Consider the following 26,557-nt stretch of genomic DNA (forward strand, 5'->3'; position numbering starts at 1 on the left):
AAAAAAAAAAAAAAAAAAAAAAAAAAAAGAAGCAAACTAAAAACCCTTACATTATCACTGAAACTCATGCTTTGGAAAAGACTCAAAGAGGCTAAATCACTTCCTAATCTTAAACACTCAGCCAGCTGTGTCTGCACATTCACTCATGTAATAGTTATTTGGGGGAGGAAGTCAGGAGGTAGAAAAAAGGCTGAGTACTTAAAGTGAAGGGCAGACACAGACATCTAAGGAAAAATAAGTCATGGGATGAAGGAAGGAAAGGAAAAAAAAAAACTTTTTAAAAAAGACACTATTTGTCTAGCTTTATTCCTTAAGTTGACTTTAGAAGCTACAGTAGTAAGAAAAAGAAGGACAAGGCTCCCATCCTATTTCCCACCACTTCTATCCCATTTTCCAACGGAATAGCTCTTTGTTTATGTGGCACTCTGCATAAACTTCTTAAAAAGTTCCACTGTTAAAACTTGAAGCCACTGCCTTAAAGTACTTACCAAAAGACATGAAAAAGTATTAAGTCTCTCTTTTCTAGACCATACATCTTTTTCACTATGTGAAAACAAATGATTATAAACCACAAATCTTGCATAGCTGAATTATTTCATTCCCATTAGTCCCCCTTTCTCATCAGGGCAGCTGTGTGCACTTGTGTCTAACTTTCACTGTCATGCCCTTAATGTGGAACAATTCACATATTTTTAAAACTATAAATACTACATAATAGAATATTTTTGCTTATATACTCCAAATATAAAAAGTTCTTATTTATGATTTTAAGCTGCTATTTAACTTTTGGTTACACAGAATTTCAATTTGGTACATAGAATTTCAAACCACAAAGGTACTTACAGAGGGTTTAAACAGCTTTCTGTCAGAAAGAAAGGCTTCTCGAAACACTTTTATGATCATATTTAGTTCCCGTAGATACTGCCTTTCTTCTGCAATTTCAGTTCTGACAAGGTCATAGTAGTTTAATTCACCTGAAGAACTAGGTTCATCTTCACAGAGAGAAACCAAACCTATATCATCCTGATCAAACATGTCCATCAAAACCTGACAAATATAAATAATACAGAAACTTATTTTCCATACTTTTATAAAATGGTCTCAAGGTTATTTAGAATTAAAGCAACACACAATGAGAGTTGTATTACAAACTAATTTATATAAGAAAATTCAAATAAGAGAAATATGAAAAGTTGAAGGGAAAAAACATTCAAAACTGGATATTCACAGATAGATAAATATTTATGGAAATAAGATAAACCTAATTTATATAATATATGTGTGTATACATACACACACATAAACACACATATATAATCGCAAAAAAGAGCATACCTTTTAAGGACAACAATCTGAGCCAAAATCCTGGTTCAACCAATTACTCACCTGTGATTACAGACAAGTTATTTATTCTTTTTAAAGCAGGTTAAAGCAGGTTCCTTCTACGTAAAATGTAACTGATGAAAAAATTCAATGAGGTAATGTACATAAAATGCATACTACTATGTCTGGCAAAGAGCAGGCATTCAAAGTAGTGGTACTTCCTTGTCCTACTGTAAAGAAAGCTATACACACTTGGAGAAAAAGAAAAGGATACTATTGTAGAAGCACATGATAGAACACAGTGTGATGCTTTTCTAATGCATATTGACTATACCAGCAACAGCTATTAAGCAGTTAAAGAAGGTGCCTATACCAGTGCAGGAAGAGAGGACTGTTAGGAGATTGGGTACATACAGGAGAACAGACCAAATAAGAAAATATATTACAAAAAATGGCAGCCAGATTTCTGTCAGAGAAGACAGTTACAAACATGAACAAGGGGAGACTAAAATGAACCCTGTGGTATTAGTTTTGGATTGGAGAGATCTATGAATTCATATAAAGATAGATAATTCTTTTTTGGTAGACACAAAGTAGTTCTTGAGTTAGAAGCTTAAGCCTGAGAGAATGGTAAAGCAGCAGATTTCCCAAAATTGTTATACCCACTCAGAAATAGGTCAATAAATACTATCTTCTAAGCAGAACTGAATTACTACCCGACCATTCCCAGCTAAATGTAGGTTGGTGCTAACATACATCACCTATGCTGGAAAATAAACAACTTGTGAAAGTACACGCCTGTATTAGTTTTCTTGGGCTGCCATAACAACAAAAACATTGGTAAGAAATAAATATAGATGTGTTGTAAACATATAATGTATATATACACACACAGTCCCCAAATCTGGCCTCTAGAGACCAGAACATGTACACTGTAATAGCAGTGAGCTTATCTAGCACCCAAATCTTGGTTTCTAAATACCATTCTTCACTAAAAGGAACCTGGAGTTTTTAGAAAATGACTAATCAGGCTTGAGCAGCATGTAAAGAAAAGTTGAACCTGGAACATCCTCTGTCAAAGGAAAGTGTTCAAAGAATGATACAGAGAGAAGCTAACTTGAACTCCCACTGGCCAGATCTGGAACAATATGAATTATCAAAATAAGTAATCAAATAATGGAGAGCATATTAAATAAGAACCCATGAGTCTATATTAAAATAAATAAATGAATAAATTTCAAGTGCAATGAGGAACAAGATATTCACAATCTCAAAATATTCCACAAAAAATTTATTAATTACAAAAGGGAAATTAGGCAGAGAAGCCTGGAAAACAACCAGGCTTCAAAACAGACAAGCCTGGAAAACAGCCCTTAATCAAGTGATCAAAACGAACATCACCAGTAAAGCGACAAATCAAAACTGCAGGCCATGTGAGAAATGCAATGAAAAGAGTACAGCATTACTTCTAGGATATTCCTGGCCAAAGATCCATAACCTGAATCTAATGAAGAGAAAATATCAGAAAAAAACTAAAGTAAGGGACTTTTTCTTGTGGAGCCCAATGTGGGGTTTGAATTCACAACCCTGAGATCAAGACCTTAGCCAAAATCAAGAGTCGGATACTTAATTGACTGAGCCCCAGTAAGGGACATTTTAAACAATAACTAGTTGTAATCCTCAAAATTATCAAGGCCGCAAAGGTTAAAGAATTATGAGGAACTCTTCTAGACAGAAAGATACATGACTAATTCTGGACTGGATCATTTTGTTATAAAGGACATCACTGGAACAACGGGCAAAACCTGAATGAGGCCTGAAAATTACAGAGTATAATGTATCAAAGTTAATTTCATGGATTTTGATTGTCATACTATGGGTATGCAGAAGAATGTTGGCAAAACTATGTTGGCAACTTACTCTCAAATGGTTCAGGGCACAGGGGAGTATCTTTTATTGTACCTGCAACTTTTCTAAGGTCTGAGAAAGAAATTTTTTTTTTAAAGCATGTAATTGTAATTTTAGAAGTCAAAATAGAAATATCAAGGAATTTCTACTATGAAATTCAAGTGAAAAATCATCTTTGAGACCAAGACAGACTAGAGCAGATCTCAACCATAACTGCACAACAAAATCACCTGGGATGCTTTCAAAATACACTAAGGTTAGAGTCCTAACCCAGGCCAAGTAAATCAGGACCTCTGGGAGTAAGATGCGGGTATCAGCAGTCTTTCTGGTAGTTCTGATGTACAGTCAAAGTAGAGAACCACTGGCATGTGCCAAGTTCTAGGGGTCATTCACCCTTAGCAGTCTAGTTTAGGCACCTTATCTATGAAGTGTTCTCCCTCATGCCAGAGGTGATCATTTTCTCCACTGTATCTTTGGCTTATGATAGTTTTTAATCACACTGTGCTGCAATTATTATATTTTTTACAATATTTTTACTTCCCACTAAAATGAATTCCTTCTAACACATGGACTGCTGTCTTGTTCAACGTGGTACCGTTAATGCTCAGGACAGTGACTGGCACATAGACAGATACCCAAAAATGTTGATTTAAAAAGTAAAAAAAAAAAGTAGACAGGAAAGAAAAGGAGGAGAAAGGAAAATAAAGAGATTCAGTTCCTTCCCCCAGAGGCTTACAGCCAGGAAGCAACGAGGTAACTTACAAAAAAAAGTATCAGAAGCAAGAACACTGGAATTACAGTATTTTGCTCTCTACCTGTGCCCCACTGTTCTGTGAAACCAAAGTATGCTTTTCAAAATTCCTTGTACTTAAAAGTACCTGAATGCTCTGTATATATTTTCTTTCTAAAAAGATAAAATTCTAACTATTTTTCTTAAATTGGCTTGAGGCTTAGGATGTTTTTTTCTTGTAGGTAAAAGATTCTTGATGGGGTAGGGGGGAGATTCCCATCCTGTCATATGTTGAAAATAACATGGTTTGTCTAAAATGCCAGCATTTTTCTGTCTTCCAACTCCAGGAATTATAAAAATTATGAATATCAACATGTATAAAAAAGGTTGAGGTGACATATAGTCACTATATTCAAGTTACGTTTAAATAGCTTTTAACACTTACCTTATCTGCACACATTGACACTTTAATGTCCTGCTGAGATATTTCATAATGTCGGATATTAAAAACATAATTACCAGCCAACTTCAAAATATCAGCTGAGATATACTCTAGTACAGCCACAATATACAGGGATACCTGATAGTCCACTTTGTACCCTAAAACTTCCTGTGGAAAAAAATAAACAATTTAATTCCCCAAAAATGGCACTGTCAAGTATCACTTAAACACTTAAAATTTTTTTCCAACATTCTTGCTTACAAAGAAACTTTCTATAAACCAAATGTCTAAAGTTATAGGTATAATAGGATACAGAATGAGCCACTGGTCCCAGTATCGGCGCTTTTAAAAAAGACATCTAATCTAACATCTGCCTTTAGTATCAAGGAAGAAGAGATTATTGATTTAATATAGAAATCTTGGCCAGGACTTCACTGAAAACATCTTAATTAATACTTTATCCAAAACCCATTAGACAAGTATCTGCTATCTTCAAGGACCTGTAACCAATATCCCCAAATGACAGTGGTTTGTATTGAGGGGAGGATGTGTGCATATGAGGGGGGAGTTAGGGGATGTCTTGAAATTGCTACCAAGGGGGCATTCAAATCCACATACATCAAATATTCTCTATAGACCAAATAATATTCCCTAGCCTATTTTTCCAATGCACATAAAAATATCTATGATAAATACAAATTAATTTAAAAACAGTTCTGAACTCACCATAGCTTTTGACTACATATATATATATATATATATTTTTTTTTTTAAAGATTTTATTATTTATGTGACAGAGAGCAGGACAGAGAGAGAGAGAGAGAAAAAGCACAAGTGGGGGAGGGGGAGAGGGAGAAGGAGAAGCAGACTCCCCGCTGAACAGCTCAAAACCAGGACCCTGAGATCATGGCCAGAGCCGAAGGCAGACACTTAGCTTACTGAGTCATCCAGGTGCCTCGACAATATATACTTGCCTAACAAGAGGTTGAGAATCAGTCAGGGGTAGTACTCAACAGAAGATACCACAAAGATGTATTATTGCTTATCGATAACTTTTAATATTATTTGAAAGGAAATCCGATTTTATCATTTATTTTTATTTGTGCACACATTTATATATATATATACATATATATACATATGTATATATGTGTTACAAGTACATCCAAGTACATGCACATACTAACATAGATCATGCTATATAAGTACTATATAAATACACCAATATGTTATTAGGTATTATTCATGACAAAGAACTTCCCAATGTTTAAATTTTTTTTTTTACTACCTTCAATGAAGGATGGATTTTGTCCACAGGCAGTAGGAGAGGATTTCTTCGTTTTCGTTTTTCTATGGCAGATTGTGCATCAGCAATAGCCCACTTATCAATTGGATGAGGAAAGGTCTTTTGAACACGTTCCTGTTCAGATCACAGCAGTACTATTGTTAATAGAAGTGTTCATAACTTTTTCATACAAAACTAATTTTATCATCGCTAATGCTAGCAGATAATAGTGACATAACATGTTCTGATTCCTATAATAACTAATTATTTTTAAAAAGAATCAACAGGACTCTTAAGATTTTTCCACATAATTCCCATGAGTAAAGAAAAAGGTAAAATTTAAACAGAACACTTTAAGCACAAGCATAATTAAGGCGGAATGAGAACTGGGAAAAAGTAGTAACATTAGGAGAGATTAAAACCAGTATGAAATACTCACCGGTGATTTTACAATAAGGTTCCTAGGGTTAAAATTATTTACCTAGCATAAGCAGTTAACTCATTATTATAAATTATTATACAGCAGTCTCCTTTTGCTAACCTTAGAGCTTCAAATATAGAGAAGAATTTTAAAAAGAAGATGCCATGTACCTCTTAAAGTTTCAAGTAGGTGACAAAGCTCAAAATGGCTTCAGGAAACACATCTTCTGCCAAAAACAATCTAAGCCTTTTAGGTTACTATTATGGCTCTTTTAATCTAAAATTTAACCAGTGGTTGGCATGAATAATGAGAACTAATGATAGGTAAATCAAACTCCAATTTGTAGCAGGACTTCCTGTTTTCTAAAATTATGTTCTCATCTTTTAGCATATTTAGCTATTGAGAAGTATGCTTTTTTTATACTTAATGTCTTAAGAGTTGAGTGTAGGGAACCAAATGCTTTAATTCCAAGAGTCCCAAAAAATCTTAAGGGCTCAATTACTCCAAATTAAGATTTTCCTTCATACTGGAAGTTGCTGCTTTATTATAGAAACAATTTTCAAAAGAAAGGTAATGTAAACAGTAAAGTACAAAAGTAATTTTTGAAAGCTGTACTGATATGTATTTCTAAAAACCTAAAAATACTCCCATGTAACTGAGCCAAAACAAGTATTTTAGCACTAATTCACATAATTTTTAGAGGTATGTCTGTATATTAATCAAACAGTAAATAACCTTAAGATTTTTACTAGTCCTTTTTTGAAGTAATATTTATATGCAGTAAAATGCACAGATCTTAAGTGTACAATTCAGTGTTTTGGTGAAAAATGCTTACACCTGTGTAATCATCAGTTTAATAAAGACACATAATATTTCTATCATCTCACTCCCCCCACCTCATAGGCAACCACCATTGTGATGTCTATCACCATTAATTTTAGCTGTTTCTGAACTTCATATAAATGTATCATACCATATGTACTCTCTGAGGTCTGGCTTTTTTCATTCTATATAATGTCTGTGACTTATAGCCATGTTATCGCACATATCAATAGTTCATTCTTTCATTTTATTACTGAGTAGTGTTCCATTTTATAAATCAACCACAATCTGTTTATTCATTTTCTTGTTGATAGAAATTTAAGTGGTTTCCAATTTTTGGTTATTATGAATAAAACTGCTTGGACATTCATACATAAGTCACATTCTGAACACATATTTTCATTTCTCTAGGTGAAATATTTAGGAGTAAAACTGCTGGGTATAGGGTAGATATACCGTATATTTAACTTTATAAGAAATTGCCAAAGTATGTTCTAAAGTGGTTATACCATTTTATACTCCCACTAGCAATGTGTAAGAGTTCTAGTCATGCTACATTGTATTTGGTGTTATTAGTCTTTAATTTTGTCCCTTGAAAGCAGTGTGAAATGGTACCTCAATACGGTTTTAATTTCTATTTCCCTGTGACTTAAGAGCTTGAAAGGCACCTGGCTGGCTTAGTCAGTGGAGTATGCAATTCTTGATCTTGGGTTGTGAGTTTGAGCCCCATACTGTGTGTAGAGATTACTTTAAAAAAAAAAAAGAGCTTGAGCACTTTTCATGTGCTTATTGCTCAATATCATATCTTCTTTCTTTGAAGTGTCTGTTCAAGACTTTTGCCCATTTGGGGGAGGAAGGTGTCTTTTTATTATTGACTTGTAGGAATTAACATTTTAGATACAAATCCTATGTAAGGAATATATATCACAAACATTTCTCCTGGTTTGTCACTTACACCTTTTCCATTTTCTTGTTAATTTTATTCTTTAACACTTACTGTGTTTTGAGTCCTCTGTAAAAAAAAATATTTGGTTAACCCCAGGTTAAGAAGATATTCTCTGCATTCTCTTCTAAAACTTTATAGTTTCAGCTTTTATGCTTAAGACCATAATCCATCTTGAATTAATTTTTATATGAAATAGATTTCAAGGGTTTTTCCCTCATAAATTTATCCAGTTATTTTAGCACTTTTTTTGCTGAAACACTTTCTTTTCCCCATTGATTTGCCTTGATATCTTTGTTGAAAATAAACTCGGCACATATTCCACATATGATTTCAATGGTTTCAGTTTCCATAATGATTTAGAATGATAAAGATTTAATTTAAAAATCTGTACAATGGTTCAGTGATATTTGAAATATCAAAATAGTTTTTACCTCCACATCTTGAACAGTCCTTGGTTGAGCCATGCATAATTTATTAAGCAGCTGAAAAATCAGCTCTTCAATATAATAGAGAGATTCTTCATTAGCTGAGAGAGTGGGATGTACTTGCTCTTGAACCTTTAAAAAAAAAGTTCTCAGTTAAAGTACAAGCAAAAATATTTATAACAAAGTCAGAGAATCATGGGGCACCTGGGTGGCTCATCATTAAGCAGCTGGCCTAGGCTCAGGTCATGATCCTGGGGTCCTGGGATAGAGCCCTGCATGGGCTCCCTGTGCTGCAGGAAGCCTGCTTCTCCCTCTTCCACCCTGCTTACTTGTGTTCCCTCTCTCGCTTTCTTTCTGTCAAATAAATAAAATCTTTTTTTTTTTTAAGATTTTATTTATTTATTTGACAGAGAGAGATCACAAATAGGCAGAGAGGCAGGCAGAGGCTGGGGGGAAGCAGGCTCCCTGCCGAGCAGAAAGCCTGATGCAGGGCGTGATATCAGGACCCTGAGATCATGACCTGAGCCGAAGGCAGAGGTTTAACCCACTGAGCCACCCAGGTGCCCCAAATAAATAAAATCTTTAAAAAAAAAAAACAAAAACCCTCAGAGAATCTTATTTATAATTATTAACATTTTACTGGAATAGTTATTCAAATACAGACATAAAACACAAAAAGTGGGGGAAACCCACTTCTTAATTGTTGATCTCTGTAAACTTTCTTTAACCCACAGAGCAGAAACTAACAGAAAACTTAAGTAGTCTAAGACCGATTTTTGTAAAAACCAAAAACAAAACAAAAACCTACAGACTTTAATACAGAATATTTTTTAAATTATGCAGTTTAAAATAGCTTCTAATTTCCATTATGGCTTCCTCTTTGACATTTAGAATTTAGAAGTACATTTCTTAATTCCTGAACCTATGGTATTTTTTTAAGTTCTCCTTTTTACCGATTTCTAGAATAACTGCATTGTGATCAGAAAACATACTTTCTAGGAGTTCAATCTTTTTAACTTGTTGAGACTTGTTCATTATATAGGTCTAGATGGCGTCACCAACAAACTTAAACATTAAGAAAGAAACTAGAAGAACAACAAAATAGACAAAAAGAAAGAAAGAACAAAACGGACTTCCCAACTTATTGTGAGACTAGGCTTGATATAAAAACTCAAAAAAAAAAGATGAAAATTATAAGCCATTTTTACTCATCAGCTTAGAAATAAAAGCCTAAGTAAAATATCAACTAAATTCCATAATACATATTTAAAAAAAAAAAAATGTGACCAACCAAGTGGATTTATCCCAGGAATGTAAAGTTGATTTAATGTCAGATAATCAAGCAAAAATAATTCACCATGCTAAGAGATTAAAAAAGAAAAGTAATTATGATAATATCAATGATTTAGGGAACATCTAAAAAAACTCAACATTCATTCATAATAAAATCTCCCAGTTAATTTAGTAAAAGGATATCTATAACAAAACTACAATAAATATCATAGTCAATGGTGAAATACTAAAAGCTTTCTTTTTGATATCAGGAAAAAGGTAAGGATACTCGCTCTATCATCTCTATTCTATATTGTACTGGAGGTCTTGGATAGTGCAGTCCAGCAAGAAAAAGAAAAGTGTAAGAATTAGAAAGGAAGAGATTTACATCTTTGACTGCCCACTACAGCAGTTAATTCTATGTGTCAATTAGTCCGGGCCACAGGGTGCTGAGACATTTGGTTAAACATTATTTCTGAGTGGGTCTATGAAGGTTTCTGGGTAAAATTAACATCTGAATTGGTAGACTGAGTAAAGCAGACTGCCCTCCCCAGTGTGAGTGGACCTGTCTGAAAGGTTGAGTAAGAAAGAATTCTTTCTCTCTGCCAGTCTTTGAGCCAGGATTTTGGTCTTCTGCCTTGAACTAGGACTTGGACTAGGACTATACCACCAGCTCCCCTGAATCTTCGACTTACTGACTGCAGATTTTGGACTCGCCTATCTTTATTAGAGAGGGATGAAGAGAGGGAAAGGAGAGAAAGAGAGAGAGAGAAAGAGAGAGAGAGAGTGTGTGTGTGTGTTTCTGTTTCTTTGGAGACCCCAGACTAATACAGCCATGAAGAAAAATCAAAATATTGTACAGATAAATTATTTTTTTAAAAGATTTCATGTGTTTATTTGAGAGAGAGAGAGTGCACGAGCAGGGAGAAGGGCAGAGGGAGAGGAAGAGAGAGAATCTCAAGCAGACAGTGTTGAACATGGGTGAGGCAGGACTTAATTCCACAACCCTGAGATCATGACCTGAGCTAAAATCAAGAATCAGCCACATAACCAATATGTCCAGGCACCCCAAATTATTTTAATTCATAAAAAATAAAATTTTATTTCTGTGGAACACAAAAAGATGAAAAACAAAAATCTTAAATAGTATCATTTACAATGGAATAAAAAATGTATCATGTACTTCAGAATACATCTTAACAAAAGAAGTACAGATTTAATACTGCAAATATATCAATTCTCAAACTGGTCCACAGACTTAATTAAAATCATAGTCAAAACCAAAAAGTCTGTCTGCTGAAATTGACAAGATAATTTTAAAACTTATATGGAAATGCAAAAGGCTAAGAAAATCAGGCAGTTATTCCAAGAAGTAGAAGTACTTGCTGTAATCGTTATTACAAAGCTATTACAAAGCTATTACATCTATTACAAAGCTACAGTAAGAATGTGATATTGTTATAATGACAGACAAACAGATGAATGGAAGAGAAAAGAGTCCAGAAACAAGCCCATAAATATACAGACCCTTGATTTACAACAAAGTAGTATTACAGGGTATGAGGGTGGGGTCGCATATAAATAGTGAACAACTGGATACCCATACAGAAAAGAATGAAACTCAACTCCGATTCATACTCTACACAAACAACAATTCTAGCTGGATATTTTAGAACTATTACATAAAGACCTAATAAACTGGTACTATAAAACAAGATATTATCTTCACGACCTCAGGATAGGAAAGGATTTCCTAAACAAGACACAAAAATTACTATCCATAAAGGAAAGGCCTGATAAACATAACTTCAAATTAAAAATTAAAACTTAATGTTCATCAAGACCTTTAAGAAAGTGAAAAGACAAGTATGCAATGGAGAAGATTTATGCGACACATAAAACACAAGGACTCGTATCCAGAACTCGAAGTTCAGCAGAAAAAAAAAATGATAAAAATCCTAATACAGGGGCACCTGGCTGGCTCAATCAATAGAGCATGTAACTCTTGATCTCAGAGTTGTGAGTTCAAGGCCTATGTTGGGCAACAAGCCTGCTTAAAAAAGAAAAAAAAAATCCCTATAGAAAAAAACCAAATCAGCACTTCACAAAAGAAATTCAAATGGCGTATAAGAGCTCTAGCTCTTTGGTAATGAGAGACATGCAAATTAAACCACAATGAAAACTATTACCCATTCATCAGAGAGCAAAACTAAAAAGCCTGATAATACTAAGTGTTAGTGATTATGTAGGACAAGGGAACTCTCAACACACTGCCACTGGAGTGCAAAATGGCTCAATAATTTTATTTATTTTTTTTTTTGGCTCAATCACTTTAAAAAAACTTTGCCATTATCTACTAAAGTGCAATACCCTATAATCAATAACACTGTGAAAATTTTGTATGTTAACAGATGGCAACTAACCTATTGTGGAGATAACGTCACAAAGTATATATATATACCTAAACCTAAGATAACACTATTATGTCAGTTATACTTCAATTTAAAAAATCAAAAACTTAAAAAAATATATGCATACCCTAAGACCCAGCAATTCTACTGCTGGAGATATACATGTCTGTTTAGAGCTATGTAGTCCAACACAGCGGACATTAGCCACATATGGCTACTGAGCACCTAAAATGTAGCTCTACTGGAATAAAACGGACTTTAAGTGTAAAATATATGCCAGATATCAAAGATTTAGTATAAACAAGGTATGTCAAATATTTCAATGTTTATATGCATTATATGCTAAAATGATTAGGTCAAATAAAATACATTATTAAACTCAATTTCACAAGTTTCTTTTTACTTTTTTAATGTGCCTATAAGGCAATTTAAAATCACGTATGTGACTTACATTATATTTCTATTGGACAGTATTGTTCTAGAGAAATAAGCACATGGGTTTCCTAAAAGACATGCATGCAAAGGTTCCCAAGTAACATTATTAGTGATCCCAACTAGAAACTCAAATATCTACTCAGAGTGGAATAAATTGTAGCATATTCATACAATGGAATATTGGAAGAAAAATGAGTAACTATAGCGACATAAAATGTGGCTGTATCTTCGAAATAATATTGGCAGAAAGAAGCCAGACAAGAAGGATACATACAAAGGAATTCTGCTTCGGGGCGCCTGGGTGGCTCAGTGGGTTGAGCCTCTGCCTTCGGCTCGGGTCGTGGTCCCAGGATCCTGGGATCAAGCCCCGAGTCTGGCTCTCTGCTCAGGAGGGAGCCGGCTTCCCCCTCTCTGCCTGCCTCTCTGCCTACTTGTGGTCTCTCTCTCTGTCAAATAAATAAAATCTTTAAAAAAAACAAAAAACAAAGGAATTCTGCTTCAAGATCAAACAAAATTAAGCTATAAAATTTAGGGACACATGTTTATTTTATTTTTTTTAGGATTTTATTTATTTGACAGAGATCACAAGTAGGCAGAGAGGCAGGCAGAGAGAGAGGAAGGGAAGCAGGCTCCCTACTGAACAGAGAGCCCAATGTGGGGCTCGATCCCAGGACCCTGAGACCAAGACCTGAGGCGAAGGCAGAGCCTTAACCCACTGAGCCACCCAGGCGCCCCTAGGGAGACATGTTTAAATGGTAAAACTATAAAAGAAAAAGCAAGGCAGTGATTACCATAAAAATGGTTACCTTCTGGAGATTTCTATTGAGAAAAATGCTATATTCCTTAAATTGTGTGTTTATATTTTATGCATTTTTGATTGCTTTACTACTTCACCATAAATAAGTTAAAAAAGTTGGAGAATCACCTAGCAAACAGAAAATGGAAGGATAAAATCACAATAAAATAAGTCAAAAGGGCCCTGCTAGTCCCCAGCTAATAAATGAAACTAAAACATCAGATTCCTGGATACAAAAAGAATATCCTACAAGGTTAGGGTGAAGGGAAGAAGAGGGTCATATACAACATATGTATTAGATTAGTTCCAGACTTCAACCTTAACACTAGAAGCTAGAAGACAGATTTCCAACTTAGAATAAGATCCTAACAAACTATCAATCAAATGTCATGGTAAAATGAAGACATGCTTAGACATAACAGGTCAAAAGTTTTTATCTCCCATGCACCCTTTCTCATTAAGCTTTTATAGTTTGTACCACAGTAAAAACAGGAGTATAAATCAAGAGAAAAATATGGTATACAAGAAATGAAGGAATCAATACAGAAAAAAGGCTAAAGGAGTATCCAGGATAAAGTGAAGGGAAATTATGAGAGATGTACAACAGGCATAAGGTCACCAGTCCAGACTACAGAAGATCAGAAGACTCTGGGAGAAACTGTCTCAAGAAGATGAAATGGCTCAGTTGAAGAATTTGTGACTCTTTTTTTCTTTTTTTAAAGATTTATTTATTTACTTTAGAGAGAACAGGAGAGCATGAGGAGGGGCAGAGGGAGAGGGAGAGAGAATTTAAGTCCACATGAGGCTTGATCTCACAACCCTGATCTCATGCACCCCAAGGATGTGACTCTTGATCTCACCAGGGTCATGAGTTAGAACCCCACACTGGGTGTAGCAATTAGTAAAATAAATAAAAACCTCAAAAAAGATTAAATTGATAAGAGCATCTGATGAATCTAAAAATCTTAAGAGGATATTTAGACAACTGATAGAGAGTTTAAGCTTGAATTAGTAGGTACATAGAAAACTACACAAGAAAACAAGACTATTACTAATTCCAGTAAAAGTAAAAGGTTAAGTAGGAAAGAAAAAGTGGTGTATATGTAATAACATTTACAGTCATAATACTGTAAACTTTGAATACTAATCCAAAAAAACCTAACATACAACCATGGCATGTGGTGTGAGGCAGGAAGTATTTATGTATGATAAGGTGTGTATGGTGGGAAGGAGGAAATATAATGTGTATTAAAGAATATTAGGGTGCCTGGGTGGCTCAGTCAGTTAAGCACTGACAATGGATTTCAGCCCAGGTCATTTTCTCAGGGTTGTGAGATGGAGCCCTCCTTGGGCTCCACACTCAGTGTGAAGTCTGCTTGAGATTCTCTGTCTCTCTGTCTGTCTGTCCTTCCTCCTGCTTGTGCATGCTCTCCAAAATAAATAAAATCTTAAAAAAAAAATTTTTTTTTAAATCCTTACCTTCCATTAACAGATAATGGCCAAAAAGAAAAACCAAGAAACAGCAATTTTTTTTACAACACAAGTGAATGAATCACTTTGAAAAGTTAAAAGTGACTGTTTTCTGGAAAGCAGAAAATTTTGTGACTGGGAGGAGGTACTGCTATTTTTCTTATAAACCTCATAAAGTTAGTTATCTTTTTATTTGCAGGAATAATTTTGATAAAATACACTAATGTATAAAGAAACATAATATGAACTAGGGAAGTGTGAAAAAGGAGGATACATAAAACTAGAGATAACAAATACTACCTTTTTAAGGACTTTGGGAAAGAAGAGTTTAAGTAAAGGAGTTAGATATTTATGAAGGACCAATATCCAAAAAGCCAGGCTTTATAATATTTCTTTACAAATTCAAGATTTGGGGGAAGTAAATATTTTCTCTTACATCTTACACTTCTTTAACATGACAAAAAGAAACTTAATTACATCTTACCATATATTTCTATTAGCTCAATAGAATTAAGAGGCTTCTTTTTTAATAAAAAGAAAAGCATTTACATTGAAGTTTAGCAAGGGCATTCATAAGGCTATTTCTTAAAACATCCTCCATAAAAGCCAAGTGCCCTACTCAGTGAAAGTGATTGTGCATGAGAATTAAGATAATGTCTAACTGGGATGGATTTTTTTTCTGTGATTATGATTTTGGTAAGTAACCTGCAAAGCAACTTTAACATTGAGCATCAAAATTTCTTATGCCATGGGGCGCCTGGGTGGCTCAGTGGATTGGGCCTCTGCCTTCGGCTCAGGTCATGATCTCAGGGTCCTGGGATCGAGCCCCGCATCGGGCTCTCTGCTCGGCAGTGAGCCTGCTTCCTCCTCTCTCTGCCTGCCTCTCTGCCTACTTGTGATCTCTCTCTCTCTCTCTCTGTCAAATAAAAAAAAAAAAAAAAAAAAAAAAAAATTTCTTATGCCAAACTTCTTAAAGTAACTGCAAATATGAAGTCATAAAAAATATATATATTAAAAAAAATATATATATATATAAAATGTTAAAATCCCACACATAAATACTAATAGGACATCAAGTTGATAAAGATAACCATACTTTGTAGTTGCAGTATTTACTATCTCAGCACCCTTTGAGACAGTAAACAAAATTACCACACCAGAACTTACCCATCATAGTTTTCTGAAAGACTACTCAGAAAAAGAGCAATTAAAATAATTTTCAGTCTTTAAAAGTAGATTAACAAGTCAGACCTGTATTTTAGTTACACCATATTTTCAAATTGCCAGAAGGTATTTCCTTATACATACTATAAAAAAGAATAGTCGTGGGGCGCCTGGGTGGCTCAGTGGGTTAAGCCACTGCCTTCGGCTCAGGTCTGATCCCAGGGTCCTGGGATCGAGCCCCACATCGGGCTCTCTGCTCAGCAGGGAGCCTGTTTCCTCCTCTCTCTCTCTCTCTGCCAGCCTCTCTACCTACTTGTGATCTCTGTCAAATAAATAAATAAAATCTTAAAAAAAAAAAAAAGAATAGTCGTGATATTATATATAGATGCATGTATAAACACAAATAAAAACATTAAACTTTACATTTAAATGTTAATTACATTAAATTAACATTATCTTAATTTAAAAAAAAGAAAGAAAATGATGGGGCGCCTGGGTGGCTCAGTGGGTTAAGCCGCTGCCTTCGGCTCAGGTCATGATCTCAGGGTCCTGGGATCGAGTCCCGCATCGGGCTGTCTGCTCAGCAGGGAGCCTGCTTCCCTCTCTCTCTCTCTCTCTCTCTCTGCCTGCCTCTCTGTCTACTTGTGATCTCTCTCTCTGTCAAATAAATAAATAAAAAATCTTTAAAAAAAAAAATAAAATAAAATAAAATAAAAAAAAGAAAGAAAATGAAAAAAGCAGCCATAAACCAGAAGAAAATCTCCGTAGAACATATATCTGATAAAGGATTTGTATTGAGATAGATACAGAATTTTCAAAACTTAACAATTCAAAACAACTCAATAAAAATGGGCAAAAGACTTGAACAAACACTTCACCAAAGAAAATACATGCACTGTAAATAGCACGAAAAATGCTCAACATTATTAATCAATGGGGAAAAGCAAATTAAATCCATAAACATTCACCTCCTATCTGATCCAGCGACTCTTTGATAATTACCCAAGAAAAAAGGAAATGTCCATAAAAAGACTTGTACACAAATATTCACAGCAGTGTTATTTGTAATAGCCAAGATATGAAAATCAAAGGTACATTAATAAAGAGATAAATAATGGTATGGTAATATCCACACAATGGAATACTATCAAACAATAAAAAGGAGTGAACTATTAATATATGAAACAAAATGGAGGAATTGCAAAATAATTATGCTGAGTCAAAGAAGCCAGAAAAATAAAAAGAATATATATTATATGATTCCATTAATACAAAACTCTAGAAAATGCAATCTATAGTAATGGAAAGCAGATCAGTAATTGCTTCGGTACAAGAAATGGGGAGGGAGGGAGAATTAAAGAGTCAGAGTCAAGAGGAAATTATGGGCTGAAGGATATATTCAATATTTTAATTGTGATGGATTCACTGAAATATACACACATAAAAACTTATCAAACTGTATTACTTTAAGAGGCGCCTATGTGGCTCAGTGGGTTAAAGCCTCTGCCTTGGGCTCAGGTCATGATCCCAGGGTCCTGGGATATAGCGAGTCCTGCATCAGGCTCCCGGCTCAGCGGGAGGCCTGCTTCTAACTCTCCCACTCCCCCGGCTTGTGTTCCCTCTCTCACTATCTCTCTGACAAATAAATAAATAAAATCTTGAAAAAAAAAAAAGAATCTCACTCTACTTAGCTTAATATTATACAAGGGTTTACCATAAAATAATCAAAACATGTAGAGAAGACTATTAATGGAGGTTAAAATTTTTGTCATTAAAATTTTCTTCTAGTGGAATGAAATGGCACATGATCTGTAAGTGCATTCCCATACAGGCAGGCCATTAACCTGTTAAGCCAAGAAAGTGCAGGCTAAATCAATGGTTTCCAACTTGTTCCAATGGCAAAGCATTTGGAAGTCACAGCGCTCCTAGCAGAATATGAAAATATTAATAGACTAATATTACACCACAGAAAGCAGAAGTAATATTAGCAAAAATGACTATAAAAGTGAAAACTACAAGCACATATCTGTAAGAGAAAAGAAAAAATGTAACTCCTTTTCCTGTAAAATCTATCTCTTGTTCATTTGTTTTACCTTCTTCCATTACTCATTAGTAAGCAAACAGCAGCAGTCACCACATCACAGACTTAAGAAAAACTTATGAGTGAAAAATAAAATTGAAATTGAAAAAAATTAATATTGGCTTTTTCCCCCTGTGAACTAGGAAAAGATCACTAATCTAAATATGCTTTATTTAAAGTTTAAGGCTCCCTGGGCTAAGTACCCACTTCCTTCAGCATACTACCAAAACTACCACATGTACTCTTTCTTAAAGAACATCTGCCACAGGATCGCCTGGATGTCTCAGTTGGTTAAGCATCTGTCTTCAGCTTTGGTCACGATCCCAGGGTCCTGGGATGAGTCCTGTATCAGGCTCCCTGCTCAGCGGAGAGTCTGCTTCTGCCTCTACCCCTTCCACCCTGTTCATGATCTCTCTCTCTCTCAAATAAATAAAACCATTAAAAAAAGAAGAAGAAATACTAAAAGGCAACAATACCTTACTTCACTCAAGAGAAAAAATTCAAAGCAAGTTTTCACACCTTAACTATTTTCCTATCTTACAATTAGAATTCAGAAGTGAGATGGCTGGCATGTGACATGTATTAACACATTCATTTGACTGTCTCAAATAAGATAAATATGATGAGGCTGGTTGGCTTGACAATTAAAACTAACTTTACCAATTTAGTTATGTGGTGGATATTTTACATTAAATTAATGAGTGTTGTAGGCAGAATTCTGAAGTGGCCCTTAGGATTCCTACCCCTTGATGTACATGCTCTGTGTACTCCTCTTGAGTGTGGGCAGGAATTGTGAATATGATGGGATATCATTCCTATGATCAAGTTACCATATAAGGCAAAAGTGACAAAGGTCCCTAATCAGTTGACTTGGTGTTAACAGAAAGATTATCATCCTAGGTATGCCTGACCCAAATTAGGTAAGTCCTTTAAAAGTAGATCTAGAAGTATGAAATAAGAAACAGCTGCAGATGCATTCCTGTTGGCCTTGAAAAAGCAAACTGACATATTATAGGGAGGGTCACGTGGCAAGGAATGGCAGCCGCCTTCTAGGAACTGAGGGTCTCAGACCTACATCTGTAAGGAAATGAATTCTGCTAATAACTACATGAGTCTGGAAGAGGACCCCAAGCCTCAGATGAGACTGCAACCCCAGATATAACCTTGACTAAGACCCTACGTAGAGAACCCAGCTAAACTGTGCCTAGACTTTTAATTTACAGAAATTGTGAGACAATAAATTTATGTTGTACTAAGCCCCTAAAGCTTGTAATAATTTGTTAAACAGCAACAGAAAATGAATACAATGAACTAGATATACAGCTCCAAGAATTCAATGAAAATATGTTTAAAGAACATATATGGTAAAATACACTTAACCAACTGAGCCACCCAGGCGCCCCCACCATTGATCCAGCCCTGAGTTGGGTTCTCTGCTCATCAGGGAATCTGCTTCTCCCTCTGACCCTCCCCCTTCTTGTTCTCTCTCTCACTGTCTCGCTCTCAAATAAATAAAATCTTTAAAAAAAATAAAAATAAAAGACTGATAGAACTATTTTATTTTAAAACATCAGTATTTAGAACACATACAAAATTATACCTTCTGCAACTATTTGAACTTGAACAATTTTAACAATTAAAAACTTATTTTGGGGACACATAGCAAAAAAAAAAAAAAACTAAAAAAAAACAACAAACCTCTAATTTAGGAGAAAGAATCAAGACTCAATGTTGATGAGATTTGAACCTGCTGTGAGAAGGAAGGGAAGGGTGATGGAAGATCAAGTTTCTGCCTTGAAAACTGAGTGTATCACTTACACTAGAGGTTTTGGACAATGATAATAAGCTTGGATTGGGTTATGTTGTGAACATCTACAGAGGAATGCCTAGGAAGAAGGGGATATAGTGGTTTTAAATAGGCTCCAAGAGGAGTCTTCTTCAAGATGATGTTTTTCTGAAGACTTAAAGAAGGTACGAGGACCAGTCATGTTTTTAATCTGCAGGAAGGTTGTTATAGGCAGAAGAAACAGCAAGTACAAAAGCTCTGAGATTAGAATATGTCTACACATTAGAATGTGTCTGTGAGTACAAGGAAGCCACTGTAGGGAAGGAACAGAGCAAAAAAGGGAGAGAAGTGTATGAAGTCAGAGATGTAAAGGCAATAGACAGCATCAAAGTGTAGTAACCCATTGAGAGGACTTATTAGACTTTTATTCTGAGAAGCAATAAGAGTTCTGAACAATGGAATGACAAGATTTCACTTATCTCTGCCACATTGAGAAAAGACTGAACAGGGCAAGGGCAGAAGAGAGACCAGTTACAGGGTATTTTAACATTCCAGGAGATTGGTGATGGCTTGGTCCCAGGTGGTAGAAGTGGAAGAGTATGAAATGGTGGTTGAGTATAGATAGCTACAGTTTTTAAAGTAGAGCTAAACAATTTGCTGACAGATTACACAAATTAGGAAAGGCAGGATTCAAGAATAACTCCAGATTTTTATCTGGAGCAACTAGAAGGATGCAGAAGCTGGCCATATACTGATAAAGGACACACTACAAAAGCAGCAGGTTTTGGGGTGGGGAAGAGAAGGAGCTCAGTATTGGTTGAGATGTGGAAGTATCAAGAAAGGAGTTGGTTACCCAACCTCAGGAGAGAGTTCTGAGCCAGAAATAAAAATATGGAAATCATCAGATATAGATGACATGCGAAGCCATGAGGCTGGATGGGATCTACAAATGACTGTAAATAAAAACATAAGTCCAAAAACTAAGCAATGAGGAGGTCAGGATAATGTAGTTTGGGAAGAGGAGGAGGACTCGACAAAGGAGAGGACTGAAAAGTAATAGCCAGAGGGAGAAAACCTGCAGAGGTTGGTGTCCTAGAAGCCAAACAAGGAAAGGATTTCAAGAAAGAGGAGGAGTTCGACTGCCAAATGCCGCTAATGGGTAGGTTAAGAAAGAATTAGAAAGTGCTATGTAAGTAAGAGATAATGTTTGAGTTTACAAAGTGATTTAAAGAAGAAAACAGGGAGAATGAAAACTTTATTTGCAAAAGACAATACTAGTGCTCACATCTACATCTTGATGTTATTTTGTGTTGCTTCATTTCTACACATTAAAATGTGAAGTGTATAACAGTTACACCTTTCAAAGGCTTTCTACTATCATATGTTCTCACGTAAAAGAAGATAAGAGTTTTAGGTTAATTTTTAACGTGACTACATGAGATAATGCTAAATCCATTAGCTCCATTAAAATTCCTTCCTGATTCAAACATGCAGACTAACAGACAATATAATCAAACTACTGTTCCCCTGAAAGAGAGGCCATGGTTAATATAAAAGACATACACTTGATTTATGTCAAGTGGTAACACAGGTAATGCTTTGCATAGTCAGCATAAAACACTTTAATGGAATATTATTGCTCCATATATACCATACCAAAATTAAACTGAAAATAGGGGACAGCTACTAAATCATAGCTGACAGGGAGCTAAATGCAGCAAGTTAAAATGCATTCCTAATGCTCATCCAGTTCTGGCTGAACCCCTTGGGTCAGTTTGGGTCATTATTAGTTTGGAATAATTCCAAGTGACTCCCTGGAGTTCTACTGTTTTAGTCAGTGGCTTTAGGAAATCCAGAACAGGCCTGACATCACAAAAAAATCATAGGATATCCTATTCATTTCTAGCTTTCAGCTGGAGTGATACTTTAAAAAAGCAATTTTGATCAAGTTAATCTAATTATTTTGTTACATAAATAACACTACAGGGCTCCTACTCTCAAATAGAAACCTCTTAACCTGGTATACCAACCAGCTTTTTTCTTCTCACTTGGTCTTAGTTCTTTAAAACAATTCACCTTTCTACCTCTCCCTCAACCTCAAATCCTTTCTGCCCACTTTCTTTGTCCTGTTAATTCCTATTGATCTTGCAGATAATTATTCTTTATTGCCTGTCCTTCTCAGGCCTCTCCCACACAGACATTTAGATTGGAAGCTTTAGGAGAACAGAGGCCTTACTACACAACCTCAGTATCAACAGTAGTACAGGACACCCTTGAGGCACTCAATAAATATTTGAATATATCCCCAGAACTCAGCACAAACGTTACCTCCCTAGAGAAGCCCTCCTTGACCCTCTTGCGTCAGTGACACCAATTTTATTTTCTCAAAGCTCCCTATACTTTTCTTTTGGGCCTGAGAAAGATCCAGAGCAGTCTTCTAAAATGGCTCCAAAAGAGAGTAAAAAAGGCAGAAACACCAGAATCTTTCAGCGTTCACAAAAGCATTTCTAAACCAAAACCTCCTACCTTTTTCTTCCTTGCCATAGACTGCTATTTAATTAACTAGACATTGTCTCGTATCTCTCATATTTTAGACAGATACCTAAGAGCAAACCGTAATGTTTGCGGTGAGGAGTTCATATTTAACCTGAATTAAAGTCAGAACAATTCAACCACTTCTATCTAACTCTCTATGACACTTTTAACTACAGAGAGAAAGGCAACAGACATTTTCTTTTCCACATTTAGCGTGGTGAAGAACACCCAAAAGAAAAGGCATCTACAAGGGAAACAACATGGACGAAAAACGTCTAATAAAATTATTTAAAGGCATGTCTTCCATACGTAGAATGCTAACACTGATTTTTTCAACATAAAATCAATAGCGCATACCAAAGTACCAAAGGCATTTCAAAGACACAGGTAATAAGTTGCATTTACAAGTATATCCCACACTCTTTTTTCTCCCGAGTAATATGATAGCTTCAGCGTTCTTGGGGAGTAGTGGTGAGGGCATTTATGTTTCTGGCTCTTTTAGGGAAGATACATAATTCAGCAGTAATGTTAACAATCCATGTATTATCCATTAGTAATGTTATTTCCCCCAGCTTGACCCTTTGTAGTTCTTTATGTATTTAAATGCTATACCTGTAGTTTTAAAAGTTAAAAAACAACAACAAAAAGAACAAAAACAAAACAAAAAGTTAAAAAACACATTTCTATTTCCAAAATTTTTTTCCATAAATCTATTTTTCAATGTTTGTGTTTTTATGTAGTGAAACAAATATTTAATGTTGGCTTAAAAAATCCCCTGTGGTTTCAGGGTCAACAATGGTTGACTTCACCAAGTAATCTGATTTTCATAAAAATTAGCCAAAACTTGAAAATAAGCAAAAGACATTACTAGGTATCTTTCAGTACAATGCTGTGCTCAAACCTCTGAATACTGTCTATTGACTGAGCTATTTTACAAATCTGTGAGATTAACATTGAGATTTTTATCTGGTACAGATGCAAATAATTTCAAATTTTTTGTGGAATTTACAAATCCAAGTGGAAAATACAATCCAAAACTTACTGTTCATGTTCCTATAGGATATTAACTAATTTTGTATCTAACCCAACAATCCTAATATTTCTTTATTAAATTGTCTATAAATACCTACCTCCTAAAATTTTCATATGAAGTAGCTTTAACATTAACTTATGAGTTCCCCTATTAGGTAATAAGTTGAATCAAAATCACTGACACACATTCATATATATTTGCATGAGTCATGATTTTACCTTTCAGAAAAGTATACTTTAAGTTTCAGAGGTTCCACCAAGATGCCCAAGTAGAATCTGATAGAGCCAATTAAACTATACTGTTCTTTTCACACACACATACAGATATTACTTACATAACTCTAAGCTCCTAATTGCTAACTATCTCATTTATATAAACCCACACCAAAAGGTTTAGAATGTTCAGTGTAGATGGTAAATAGTTAAGAGCATGGCTTTTATTCATCTTTATTTCATCTTAGTTCCAGCATGGTGCCAGGTACCTAAAATGTGTTCAATAAATATTAATATCAATTAAACTTCAATTAAAAAAACACAGGGATAAATATAGAGGAAAAAAGAAAAAAAAGTTAAAAGAAGTATTCCACATGTTCAATGAAGAAAAAGCCAACTGGAGAAGAATGCTAGTAGACCAATACTACCACTACAACTAATCCTAGTAGTCTGTAACTGTCTGTTAGCTGGAGGAAGGAAGCAAGCCAAGTTCTTAAGTAAAGACAGAACCTTCCTTGAAATGGCAGGATTTCTCATTGTACAAAGGTATGGCTGGCAGGTACATACCGGAATGTAACACATCCTACAAATGAAGAGTGAACCTTGAGCTCCTCCTGAGCAGTAACTCTTAGCAGGCACCATAAACCTACATGTTGCAATACCACAAATACCCAAATGCCACAAAACTGGACATAATCCAGTTATTATTAACACCAAAAATTTTCCAAAAAATTTCATAGGAATATATCTCAATTCTGTAATAATAGTAAATTAATACTAAATGGAAATTGCTTTTTGAATTGAGTTCACCACAAAAGACCAAATTTTCTTAGATGTATTTATTCCATAAGCAAAGGATCTATGAGAACTGTACAAGACAGTACAGATCTACAAGACACCCGAACTCCAGGTAAACAAGAACAGCATATAAAGGCAAATTAACAGTCTCAAAGCAATGGATTAGGATACTTGTTCTGGCTTTGTTTCCACCCTAACCTGAAGAAGTAAATCTGTCTCTGTTCATGCAGGATTATTAGGGTCAAAGCTACCTATGGAATAAATTATGCAACACATGCTCAAATGCTATTTGCTACCAGAAAGGACCAGTAGGTAGATACCTGCATCCCACTGCCAAAAATACATGCCTACCTGATAACTGCACTCACCTTCTGCTGAGTGCAATTACTCACAAAAGAGTCAATAACTATCTGAGCATATCCCCCTTTACTTTTCAACTCCAGGCAGAGTTCATTATCACTACTCAGCACACTTGCGGTTCTTTTTCCCTCCTTGTAGAATCAGGCTGCCCAAGGAAGTAAAGTCAATTAACCTCAACACCTAGTATACCGGTGAAATGCTAACTGCCCCCTAGTTACCTCCACCACCAAGTTCTCAAAAAATGACATGACTTGGTGTTTGGCCCAAGGAAGGCAGTATCTCCTTGTAAGAATTATGAAAACGATGGAAAATCTGAAACTCCAAATGCATGAGGAAAATGTTCTCACCTTTAAAATATACTTCTTCATTTGCAAAAATTTGTTATTTGAAGATTTATTTTCCAAGTGCAGTCTTTCAAATTACTGTTTTTTTTTATTTAAAATTTATTGTTATTTTGCACAAAATGCAGACAGTACTAACCCCCTGCATCAATGGCAATGGAAGCCTATGTTCAGCAGGCACGATGCCTAATCCTGCAGTCTTTAAATTTGTCTTGACCTTACAAAAAGGTTTATTATAAAAATGATAGTACGATTATTACCTAAATTCACAAACGGTGATCACATCACCTACAAGAGAGATGCACCCAGGGTATACACCCAAACCTGACAGGTTATTTTATGAGATACACCTTTTTTGCCCCCCTTAAAATGATTCCAAGGTCTAAACTGCACCCAGTGAAGAAACACCAAATTTTCCAGGCGAAATCTCTTGTAAACAGATAGGACACCTTTCGCAGGAAGTGAGGGAAGCACTTTAAATTTCCCTCAAGAATTGTAAAAGCAGTATTAGGGCCCACTGACATTTCACACGTGAAACACAACCATGTTACAAAAAAGCGCCGTCTCGTGAGTGGACACCCTTGACAAGCAAACTGCCTAGGGGAACACCCCCAAAGAACCTGATTAAAGGTAATTACCGGGCCTGGAAATGAACTTTTGTTTTAGAAACTATGTAAACACCAGCGAGACTTTCTCTTGCCCTAATCCAGCCTGAGGACAACAAATTGGCCAACGGCGGAAGTTGCCTGACGAAATGACTGCAACATGAAATCCATTTTTATGATCATAACAAAACCTTCCTTCCGGGGCCAGGCAAAAACTTGAGAAAACGTCCTTTTGGATGCAACAGGCAATTCTGAACCCCTCACACCCAGCCACTGAGCAAGAGCTCGTCCCGCAGGACCCGAGCACTGGGAGGACATGCAGTTCCCCGTTAGAAGCTCGCAGGGGCCCGAGCCGGGCAACCCCCAACTCCCCCGCGCCCCCCCCCCCCGCCAGCCGCCGGGCTCTGCAGACGCTCCGCGGCCGCCCCGGCACCTCCCTCGGCCCCCGCGGCCGCTCGGGCACCGGCACTGACCTTCCGCAGGGCCGAGACCAGCAGTCCCCGCCATTTCGGACTGTTCTCTTCGCTGAAGAACTCGTACGGCTGCGGCGCCTGCTGCATGGCCCCGGCGGCAGCGCCTCCGCATCAGGAGCGGCCCGCGGACGGAGCCGGGCCGGGCGGGTGGCCTGACAGGCAGGGCGCGGGCCGCCTCGCCTAGCCGGCCGCCGCCGCCGCCACCTCCCGCCCGGGCCGCAGCTACGGCCGAGGCGGATCGGGGGCGGCGCCGGCGGGTGGGCGGGGGCTCCGGGGGCGGTTTCCTCGGCCCCGGCGGCCTCTCGCGCAGAGTCGGCAAAGGAAGCGCGGCGGCCGGAGAGTCCGGGCGACCCCCCAGCTGCGACCGAGGCGGCGGCCTCCTGTCCCGGCGGCGCTGGCCCGCTTCTTGGGGGGCTCCTCCTCCTTTGTCTGGGTTCGCAACCCGCGCGGAGTACAGCTGACCTCGCCCTTGCCCCAACTCCCG

The 26,557-nt window shown here is 36.4% G+C and overlaps 1 protein-coding gene across 3 annotated transcripts in view; it reads right to left on the bottom strand.

Moving 5' to 3' along the window:
- The window catches only part of LOC111160889 (SOS Ras/Rho guanine nucleotide exchange factor 2), a 79,001-nt gene extending 52,786 nt beyond the window's left edge, over positions 1–26,215 (bottom strand). For 2 of the 3 annotated variants that reach the window (XM_022524295.1, XM_022524288.1), the window contains exons 1-5: positions 26,074–26,215; positions 8,309–8,434; positions 5,692–5,823; positions 4,407–4,571; positions 844–1,047 (exon numbers count right to left, since the gene is read on the bottom strand). In XM_022524295.1, coding sequence (XP_022380003.1) covers positions 844–1,047; positions 4,407–4,571; positions 5,692–5,823; positions 8,309–8,434; positions 26,074–26,160 — 714 coding nt within the window. In that variant the 5' untranslated portion in view covers positions 26,161–26,215. The remainder of the gene's footprint in view (positions 1–843; positions 1,048–4,406; positions 4,572–5,691; positions 5,824–8,308; positions 8,435–26,073) is intronic. The other variant, XM_022524291.1, reaches the window with a different exon arrangement.
- Positions 26,216–26,557: the final 342 nt, after the last annotated feature.

Source organism: Enhydra lutris, unplaced genomic scaffold (genome assembly GCF_002288905.1).
Source record: "Enhydra lutris kenyoni isolate GAN:26980312 unplaced genomic scaffold, ASM228890v2 scaffoldscaffold4, whole genome shotgun sequence".
NCBI lineage: Eukaryota > Metazoa > Chordata > Mammalia > Carnivora > Mustelidae > Enhydra > Enhydra lutris.